Raw genomic sequence first — 11,383 nt, forward strand, 5'->3', positions numbered from 1 at the left:
TGAATTAGAGCCTTGGTTAATAGGTCATCAGCCCAACCGCATTAACAATATGTGACGTAACGTCCTGTCACTTAGGACTGGTACTGGTACCGCCACCTCCTTACTAAAATAGTATATTAACTACTATTTACCCATCCAGCCCAAGCCTCCTAGCCCAGCGCCCCTTTCCTGCGGCCCAGGAGTCTTCATATGTTGTCCGGGAACGCGCTGAGCTACAGTACGCCTGACTGGAAACAACCCTCAAACTCACTGGAACTCCTGATCGGATTGCGGAGTTTGATGAGGGCGCTCCCAACCCTAGAACCACCTATCAGAGTGCTATTTGGAGGGGTGACAGAGGAGCCATTGAACAACACCAAGGGCTTGAGGGAGTTCCATGTAGCGACAGAAAGCACCATCGTTTTAGATAACAGGGATTTCTACCCAGAGCTGTGGAACTCTGCACCGGATCTGAGGGTGGTCACAGCCAGGTAAAAACTTCACGATCCAAGCGCTTTTTGGACAGAGTGGGGGCTCTGGAGAGAGCTTCTCGGGGACGGCACTATTGTGGGGATTTGGGCACAGGAACTCCGTTATTTTATGTCTTATGTTAACCCGATGCCAAGGTGCCTGGCCGCTAAATAAATTACCTGCTCAGGTACAGACACCAAGGCACCGGGGATGTCGCAATGCTATTGTTCTTCTGTTGAGGCCCAGGTATAACATTGTGACCATTGTGCCAATAAAACAGTTCTTCACCCTTCACTAAGTTTAGCTAGTGTGTGGGTGAGACGGTGATACTACAGCGGCATTGAGCGGTAACCACCCTGGGTTATAATCATATAGGGGAAAGGGTACTTGGTGTTGACAACCCAGCACAATACAAAACCAAAACGTTTACAGATGCACTATCCCAAATCATTAATAACATTTGAATAACAAGAGGTTCTAGTACCACTGGAATGGCCAGAATACCAGGTATTATATTTAAACAGAGTAAAGTTCTAGATCCAGTTTAACAGCCTATATATTGATCACAACAAATGGAACAGGTTATTTAAAGGAACACTCACAGAACCATAACCAATACATTGCACTGTAAGGCTTATGGTGTCAGGAGTGCCTTGGCGTTCCCTTAATGTAAGTAGTCACACCATTTGTTAAACAGAATTCAAACCTGTGGTTTCCCGGTCACTGGCCCCCGTCTCTCCTTTTCTGGTAAGGAGAGCCACTTAGTGCAGGGACAACTCATTGGCTGAGAATGTGAGCTGCTCGTTCTCGGCTCATAAACTATGCTCTGCACCGCAGGACTTTGTTTAGGCACAGAGTTTCCAGCAATGGCCGAGGACCGGGGCACGACAGACCCCAGGTAAAAAGTCAAATAAACAGAACCCTGTTTGACTCCTAACCAATAAATCGTAATGCCGTAGCGGTTATGGTACTTGGAGTGTTTCTTTAATAGTGTTATTAAGAGGATTAATAAAATTGCACTTACACGTATTAGCTTCAAATACATATACATTTGCATTTTTACAAATTTAATTTCATAGATTATACTAATCCAAATAGACATATCTGGCAGGTTTCAGCCATAGATTCTTCATTTCCTTGAGAAATGTTCATCTAAGGACAGCGATATTAGCCTAATTTGCTTAAATATCTATCCCCATTAATTAATTCTATCCTTTTTTTATGAAGCTTCAGAAAAAGGAGTGAGAGGAGGGGAGGCAGTTGTGGAATGGGAATATAAATGATTATTCAGATTGTAATAAAAAAGAATCACTATATGTATAAGTTAATGGACCATTAAAGACACACAGAGCACTTCATCACAATGACATGATCCTGGTGCAGTGGCCCTTTAATTTTAACCCAGCAATCATAGAAATGGCAATGTTAACATTAACAGGGTTAAATGCACCTCTAGTGACTCTCTACCCAATTCTAAAATCCCCAAACAATTACAATGTTATTACAGTGTTTGACCTGCTACAGACACACAAACACAGCATATACTGGATCCGACGAGATCCTTACCTTGGAAAGATGAGTAGCATTTCGAATCTTGTCTACCATGTCTTTGCCTTCAGGGTGGACCTTTGCCACGTGTCCCCACATCCTTTCCCAGGTCTGACTGTCAATGGGAAATCCACTCTTGTTAACATAAAAAAGAGCGCCGGCCTCTTTGTCCTCCTCTTCTGAATATCCACCCGAGCTATTCCCAGATGCGCTGGCTGGAGCAGGGGTAAGAGAGGAAGACGCCGCCAATGGGCGATCATGCAGGCTCCGTGAACGCATGGGTTTGGAAGTCTTTGGCCCTCCATTTTGATAGTGGGAATGGCAGTGTTTGCTATGCGCCCGGTGGAACGTTGAGCTTGAGCCCGTCATTTTGATAGATAGTCAAGTAGTCACCGAGGACTAAGAAGCTTAATGCATTTCATAACTAATCCTTCCCATCTCAATGTTTGGATAAGAACAGCCAAGATTCATCGAGACGGCCCAAAATTCACCAACAACAGACCTATATCAAAACAGAATAATGGGAAAAAATTAACAACTTAAAACATGCATTGAATGCGGGGAAAGTACAGTGCAGAGATATACAATGAGGCAACACAGCAACAGTGGAATGTTTTCTATTAAATTGAGCAGGCCGTAGTAAAATATTACTGTATTCTTCTACCGGTATAGTAACTTTATATGGGTCATGTACAGTATAATTACACGTTTTCAAGCAGAATCTACTTTATCCATTAGATTTTACTTATTAAAATGCCACCAAAAATAAAATCGTTAGCTAATCTGTTTCTATATAGCTTCATATATCTAAATCTCTTTTCATTTTTTTCTGAGTGCTCCAGTTTTCATAAAATACATGAGGACAAGTAAAGACTACTTTTCCTTAAAGGGACACATCACTGCCCAAATACAAAATAAATAAAAATCACTGTTTAGTAGATATACCCTAAATGAAAATATGCATGCATTTAAATTATGCGTTTTTTCATTGGGGTTATATCTGAAAACAGCTTGCAAATAGCTGCAGTTCTCTTGTCTACAGCCTTTGCAAGCCCTCCCGTTCTAGCCGCGCCCAGACCTTGCATGACTGTCCAATCGCAGACTGCAACTTAAAGAGAAGTCTTTGCAAAGCTTAGTAATACCTCCCAGCAGTCAAGTTTAGCTGATGTACGTTTAGTTCATATACGAAATAAATGGTTCTCACTGGGAAGCATTGTTCTCTATGATAAGAATCTGATTGGACACAGGTCATTAAAGGGACACTACAGTCACCTGAACAACTTTAGCTTAATGAAGCAGTTTTGGTGTATAGAACATGCCCCTGCAGCCTCACTGCTCATTCTTCTGCTATTTAGGAGTTAAATCCCTTTGTTTATGAACCCTAGTCACACCTCCCTGCATGTGACTTGCACAGCCTTCCATAAACACTTCCTGTAAAGAGAGCCCTATTTAGGCTTTCTTTATTGCAAGTTCTGTTTAATTAAGATTTTCTTATCCCCTGCTATGTTAATAGCTTGCTAGACCCTGCAAGAGCTTCCTGTATGTGATTTAAAGTTCAATTTAGAGATTGAGATACAATTATTTAAGGTAAATTACATCTGTTTGAAAGTGAAACCAGGTTTTTTTTTCATGCAGGCTCTGTCAATCATAGCCAGGGGAGGTGTGGCTAGGGCTGCATAAACAGAAACAAAGTGATTTATCTCCTAAATGACAGTGAATTGAGCAGTGAAATTGCAGGGGAATGATCTATACACTAAAACTGCTTCATTTAGCTAAAGTAATTTAGGTGACTATAGTGTTCCTTTAACCCCTTAAGGACACATGACATGTGTGACATGTCATGATTCCCTTTTATTCCAGAAGTTTGGTCCTTAAGGGGTTAAACAGTTGAGTAAAGCACTAAGAATTTTCTATATTATATTGGACATGGCAGGGTCTGAGTGTTATTTACCAAACCACGAGCTGTGGCATATTGCAAGGTGGCAAGGGAATTTCAAAATTTCAGGGAAAACAATTGATATGGAAAAATTGTCCATTTCAGCTATTTTTCCTGTTTGGCTATTTCTGCCTGTTGTATTCAGACTGGAGGTCACTTCTATATTTAACCCCTGCCTGCTTGGCAGTTTTCAACCCCTGCCTGCTTGAAACTATTAAAAGGGTTGACTGTATTGCATCACTGGCTCAATAAAGCGGACATCCACATCTACCCAGTTGGATATTTGTGGTATGACATTTTGGTCATACCATTTAATTAGATACATCAGGGACATCAGTTGTTAGCATTGCAATAAATTAGAAACCACAGTCCATCAATATGTAGATCTTCCTCATGTGTGGCTTGACGTGCAGCTGTCACCCAGACGCAGCTGTCCTGAGAAGAGCTGACTATTTCGGATATGCCGGGGACAACCAAGTGTTACCTCCCGAACTATTGTCAAGCTACAGCTCTTATATATTCTTTACCATTTAGAGCTAACAAAAAAAAAAATTACAAATGTGTAATGGGTGTAAAAATCATAAGAGTTGAAAGTGTTACACTGTCGCGATGACAACCACAAGTGGACAGTATATGGTGAGGCACCACACGTGAGTCGTGAGACAGATAAAGTATGTTCGGTAGTTGGTTAGCGGTTGATGGTAGGTTACGATGGCTTGTTACATCTCTGGTAGTTGGGTAGTTCTTCAGGTCAACTTTGACCTTCAATTTTAAATTAACTTTGAATACTGTACAATTCTCACTGTAGAGAATAACCCTGACCGATTTACATACACTAGTTAGGGAACACACAGCATAAATACTCCTTTTTCTTTTGTGGCCCTGTCATTACCCCACTCTCCTTACTTTATCACATTCTTTGCTTTATTTATTGTTTTATCTTTACCTTTTTGGGTGAGGTAACTCAGTGACTTTTTGGCAAAAAATGAAATTAGCGTGAGCTATACATTTCATCTCTAACTCTGAAATGAGAAAATACTGTGCTCTATAATCAATGTTCTTTGGATGAATAGAGAAACGGTACAAATCAAGGTGTGTTGTTTTTGTTTTTTTACGAACATGTATAGCAAACCAAGGAAAAGATGCCCACGGGAATTTTTTTCAAAAGGTCAGCACAGCACCAGCTTTAGAAGAACAAAAATACATCAATTGTTCTTTAGCCAGACAAAACAATATACATTATTATTTATTAATCATTTCATTCTCAGAATGTGAAAAACTGAAGAATCCCTACATGCAAAGGTAATTCAAATGTAATTGGAACTTCTGCTTGGATCATGGACGTATAAGGCAAAGCGATGTTACAGCATGACTAAATAAGACTTGCATCCTAAAAGATATATCTATCTATCTATGCAAGGTTCCCCAACTGTCACAGCCAAGATGGACAATGTGCTACCCACTTTGGCATGTAGCTAGCCAATCAGCTGGTGGGGAGGCAAAGGTTGGCAATGTGGCATGTTCGGCAAGGTGGCAAGTTCTCATTGCTACTGCAGTGAGGGTCATCCCTTTTGGTATAAGATGGGCTGCCATACGGTCTCAAAGGCAACACAGGCCCAGCAAACTAATCTGACATATTTCAAAGTGTAAAAACTGAAAATGGGAAAGCCCTATTTTTGACCCTGTAACTTTCCTAGACCCCATAAAACATGTACATAGGGTGTACTGTTGTACACGTGAGACATGGCTGAACACAAATATGTGTGTTTTATTGCAGTAAAAACTAACAGCATTATGACATTTACAGTTAAAATGCCATGCAGAGTTTGGAAAACAACAATATGTCTTAATTTCTCACACTTTTTTATTTTATTTTATTCATATTAACTTGTGTTACATATATAAATATTTGATGTGTAGTGAAAACCCTATTTCTCCTGAACAAAATGTTATATCATAAGTGTGGGTGCACTAAATATGAAAGGTAAATTATGGTTGAACAGACATGTAGCCTTACATTACAGGTTTTGTTTTGGTCAGAACTTATACAATTGCCTCCGTCCTTAAGGGATTAATGTCCTTAATGCAGCTTTGGTACTGTATATACACGTGTATCTGATGTGTGTCCTGATTAGCAAGTGGAGAGACACAAATGTGCCATTGCATATTGGAGAATATCAATTCCCCAAGCTCATTTTATAAACACACCTTCTGTGCCCCATAGGCCGGGTTCCCTGTGCCCCATGACCATAGGCTGGATTCCTTGTGCCCCATGACCCATGGGCTGGATTCCTTGTGCCCCATGACCCATGGGCTGGATTCCTTATGACCCATGGGCTGGATTCCTTGTGCCCCATTACCTACAGGGTGGTCTCTGACCTTTTGTGCTCCTTGGTTTTCCTGCAAATTTCTTTGTGTCTCAGGCTGTTGTGAAGAAGAGTCTTATATGCCTAAAATTTCAAAGTTCTAAATACACATGGAGATCGTGTCATATGCGAAGTGTAGTTGCAGATGGAGACAAGGTACACGAGACCAGAAACACAAATTCAATGTTGTATTTAGGCCCAGCGTCTTTTTCAGCTCCAGGACAATGAAGCCCGTAATCCAGCACTGTCTATGGATAGACACAGACATACATATAGAATTATAAAGAAAGTTGCAAATGAAATGATTATGTGAATATGTATTAAAGCACTATAATGTGTGCTGTCAGGTGACACTCTCAGGAAATGAGTTACGCTCTGCCCGGCATTGCACAGCTCAGGATAGCTAACGTATGTTTCTTCTTAGGAACTTACTGCTATCAAGCAATCTTATTATATATAAATCGGGGAGAGGCACGTAGCGAACCCCAGGTAACAAGTCAAACTTTTAAAAAAACGATTTGACTCCTTACATCTGGGGGAGCCAGGACACTCCTGGTACTCTAAGCACTACAATACGTAGCAGTGGTTATGGTGTTTGGAGTGTTCCTTTATTATATTTTGGTTAGTGTCTGTCATTTATACCAAAAATCTCTCTGACAGTCCTATAATATTCTAATAAAAAATTATTGATACTAGAAATACACTTATATTAGATCTGTATACTGGATTAATATGGTAACACGCTATACACGCGACCTTACGAGGGCCGGAGGGGTGATCGTGCCTTTGCACATACCTCTGTCAATTTGACTATTTGGTGCTATATGCTGACAGCAGATTAGTTTTACCCCAGCAGAGGAAAGCTCAGGTTGCAGCGCTCCATTCAGAGATTGGCTATTTTAGTAGATTTAGTAAATGTGTTATTTTTAAATTGCATGTCTCTCTAGCTGCAATTTGGGAACTGGGAGGCTTTGCTATCACATAGAGGGAGATATTGTGAGCGGGATCCAGGGGAGGATGTGATTCTAGTTTTTTTATGGAGTGTCTAATAGTGACAAAAGCTACATCCATCTAATAAAATGATGGGAGGTGCAAGTAAAAACATGCTCTTTTTTTAACTCTATATTTAAATTCTTCACTATATTCTTGTCAGTGTGTTTTATTTCAAGATAAATAATACCGGAGCGTGTTTGCTTATGTGCAAAGTGACTTGCATGTATTTCCACCTTTTTTTTTTTAACACTTCCCCACCCCCCACCCCCCGGAAAGAGAGTTGTGGGCTATCTAATATTAATTCTGTGCATATTTGCCGTCTATGATCAGCACGCATAGCGCGCCCAATGGTGGCATGGTTCCCTTTGTGCTGCCCAGGACAGGACCCAGTGTTAACGCAGGAGGCGAACTCCTGGATATTGAGGCGCATTTAAAAAGTGGGGACACATCCATCCACACAAACACAAATACACACATATCCACAAGTATACAATGATAGTGTTCCCTAATATTATCGTATTGGCTTAGCTGTCAGCAGTTTGTATTTTCTGATGTAATCGCTTTACAGAGACATTTAGAATCTCCTCTGATACAACAAAAAAAGCAAAATAATTCATTGCAATTTTTTTTACTAAAAAGTTTCCCACTGTTTCTAGATTGTTATCCAAATCAGGCTCAAGTTGCTGCACAGTCTTAAATTCACATGTCTCTCTCTGTCTTATACCACATCATTAACGCAAGAGGCCACTATTAGGGTAACCCACTAAAGCCAGAATTCATAGCAAATTGAAGTCCAGAATTCATAGCTTCATGTTTTAGGTCGAGATAGCTAAACTGAATACAAAGCTGACACCGCAAATTTTCCAAATTGGCTAGAATTTAAAACTCTCTTTCACTGTTGTTCACTAAAATGAGAATTCAAAGTGAATTTCAAATTTAAGGTCAAACTAGCCAAACTGGAAAAAAAATCTCTACATTAGATATGCTTTCAGTTTAGCTAACCTGGCCTTAAATTTAAAATTAATTTTGAATTTTCATTATAGTAAATAATCACGTCAGAATTTAATTCAATCCGCACTTCAGTGCATAGCCCTGGCACATCATATATTTGGTACAAAAAGCCTAGAGTTTATTCCATAAAATAGTGATAAAGTATATGATGCCTTGATTTATTTCCAATTCAGCTTTCGACCTGTCCTGAGTCACTGTTCAATGAATAAACTTATAAATTGTATGTTTAACCTCTATCCTAAGACATCTGCAAAATGCGCAGGAAGCAGGCAAAACAAAAAAAAAAGGAAGGGAAGTAATTTGGGATATGTTTAGTATATGTTTTGCATGTTTATTTTTTAAAAGCCATATGCACAAGCTATCATAGTCCTCTATACACAGTGGTGGAACCACCCACTGTGCTTGGTGTGCTGTGGACTACAACTCTCATTATACTTGGCCATGATGGGTAACAAATTGTTCAGCTGAGTTGCGTATGCAGCTATAGCCCAAGTGCAGCCTCAAAGGCTTATTCATTAAACTCTGAATTTTAGTGCATTTAATGTTTATTGCAAATGAAAGATGAAATTAGCATATGACCAAGTTGAAGGGAAAAAAACAGCTCCTTTTGCCTACATTTTGCAATTCTGATTTAATTGGTTTAGCGGGAACTGTCATGAATTTAAAGTGCATTTAAAATTTAAAGGGAAACTATCGGCTAGAAATACCAAATTCCTAGCACAATAGCTCCCTAAAGTGCCCGAACCACCCAGCGTCAGTTAGGTGACCAAAAGTTGACTACCGACAAGGATGTCCTTATATTGTCTGTCTGGTAGACAGCCACTAAAGGTAGAGTTAATCCTGTATAGTAAATATTGCACTTTTTCAATAACTGCAATAATACACCCAGACCACTTCAATGAGCTGAAGTGGTCTGGGTGCCTATAGTGTTCCATTAAGGCCACAATAGCTCAACTGGAATATTTCCCTAAGGCAGCTATGCTACCAGTTTGGCCTTTAATCTGAAATACAAGAAGAAAAAACTCACAGGCAACTTCAAGCCGCAGGCAGATTTATTATGACAGAATGCAACAATAATAATTTGATAATTTGAATAATAATAATTTTAATTTGAAATACATCTCAAATCCAAGAATTCTCATTATAGTGAATAATCCTGTTAAATACAGGGTTTAGTAATTAACTGTAAGGTATTTGTAAGTAACATAGGTAACAACACAAAACAAATGAATCACCAGTGAATGTGGGCAGAAACTCCTACTATGCCCAGCTATACAACACACATTGACATGTTTCTGTGAGAAACACAAGCAGGAATGCAGTGAATGTGAGCTTTGAAGAGGTAGTGGTGATAGTTTCCACTCCTTTTTGTAATGGATCCTATTCTTTGAATCTCATTTGTAATAGAAATAGCTGTGACAGAGGACAGAAGCTGTGTGTAAATACTACTGTGTACAGAGCATCCCTCTCTCCTTACAGAACATAATCCGGAGTATGGCCAGCCACAGCAACATTAAACTGGCTGAATTAGCGGATTACAAACCCGCACAGATAATCTACCTGCGAGAGACACACTAGAATGGATGACAGCACCACAACCACTGTGATACGGCTATTATACACCAGGAACAAGGCTGCTGCACAACATCTTACCAGTATAACAAGCAATCAAGAAACTGACTGATAGGTATATCACACCATCAAAAGATGTTCTGTAACGGTTATGGCAATTGTCTTTTTTTCGCTAGGGCACAATACAGTAACTGATTTAGTCCATACATTTTTTAATTTATATTTGTATATACATATCAATACATATTTCTAAGCAATCCACTTCATATGCAGATGATTTAAATATTTCAAAACATGTGCTTATTTTCGGTTTTTAAACAAACAATTTTAAATTACATACTGTAATAATACCCACAAACACAGCACATTGTACTGCACAAGCTACACGATGTTACCCTGGGGCTGCGGGTGGGCTATGGGCGTGAGACAATCACTAAAACCTTGTCATAAAGCAATCAGCGCCCTTGGCCCCCAATAACCCTTTAAAGAGATAAGCTCACCCCTTGCAGACAGTGTCAGGGTCCAGCTCGCTCACTGTAACAGGCAGCAGCGAATGGGGCTGGAATTCAATATATCCCTGTCTGTGTGTGAATTAAAGGGCCCTGTGCTATATACCTTACTATGTGCAGATGCAGCAGAATACGATCAGACTGCAGACCTTCCTCAATGCATGCCCATCACTCACTGCTGCATGACGTTTTGCACTCCAGCTCTTGTGGAATACCATTCTCATGGTGCTCAGCCAGTCTGCCCATTGGCTGCCTGAGCATCATGTGAATTAGAATCCACAGCAGCTGGAGTGCCAGGAATGAGGTAAATCCAGAGTTCCCAGCCAGACCCTGCAGTCTCTTGCATTGAGTGCCCCCCAGTGCTGCCCTAACCCCCCCAGTCCGGGTTACCTGCAGTCAGTGGGAGCATTCCCCGGGCCGCTGTGGACAGCCTGCCAGCTCTCCGCGAGAGAAGAATGTTACATTGTATCACTGTCACCCGGCAGCCAGCAACGTTCTAATCGACAGCCATTGGGCAGGACAACAAAGAGAGGCTGGGTCTACGGCTTGCGATTGGCCATGGAACTCTGTGGAGTGGGCGGGACTAACAGCTGAGAATAAAAGGCAGTGGTCACTTAGTCTGACAGATAGCTAGCAAGGGGTCTGTGCAGAGTTAGGGGGGGGGGGGGGGGGGGCAAATATTTACTATCTCCAAAATATACTGTACGTACACAGACAGGAGATTGCAAAGAAATACATGGATTTTTTATTATATTTAAATTATTGTCACATTGTTGGAATGTCTACCAGAAGCATAGTTATATTGGTTGAAATAAAGTAAAAAACAAACAAACAAACAAAAAACTAACTTTAGTATAAGAAAAAAATAAAATGTTTCTATCCATTTTCACAACACTGCAAATGACATATTTGTTGTGGGAATAAAGAATATCAATATACATTTATCTTGTATATAAAATTGCGATAAATTAGTAATAATAATGAATACAAGAACATTG

At 40.1% G+C, this 11,383-nt stretch overlaps 1 protein-coding gene across 1 annotated transcript in view; it reads right to left on the bottom strand.

Annotated features, from left to right (window-relative positions):
* The window catches only part of VASH2 (vasohibin 2), a 93,515-nt gene extending 82,651 nt beyond the window's left edge, over nucleotides 1-10,864 (bottom strand). Inside the window, exons 1-2 of the mRNA XM_063443847.1 lie at nucleotides 10,776-10,864; nucleotides 2,017-2,500 (exon numbers count right to left, since the gene is read on the bottom strand). Coding sequence (XP_063299917.1) covers nucleotides 2,017-2,367 — 351 coding nt within the window. The 5' untranslated portion in view covers nucleotides 2,368-2,500; nucleotides 10,776-10,864. The remainder of the gene's footprint in view (nucleotides 1-2,016; nucleotides 2,501-10,775) is intronic.
* Between the last annotated feature and the right edge of the window lie 519 nt (nucleotides 10,865-11,383).

The sequence above is a fragment of the Pelobates fuscus genome, chromosome 2 (genome assembly GCF_036172605.1).
Source record: "Pelobates fuscus isolate aPelFus1 chromosome 2, aPelFus1.pri, whole genome shotgun sequence".
NCBI lineage: Eukaryota > Metazoa > Chordata > Amphibia > Anura > Pelobatidae > Pelobates > Pelobates fuscus.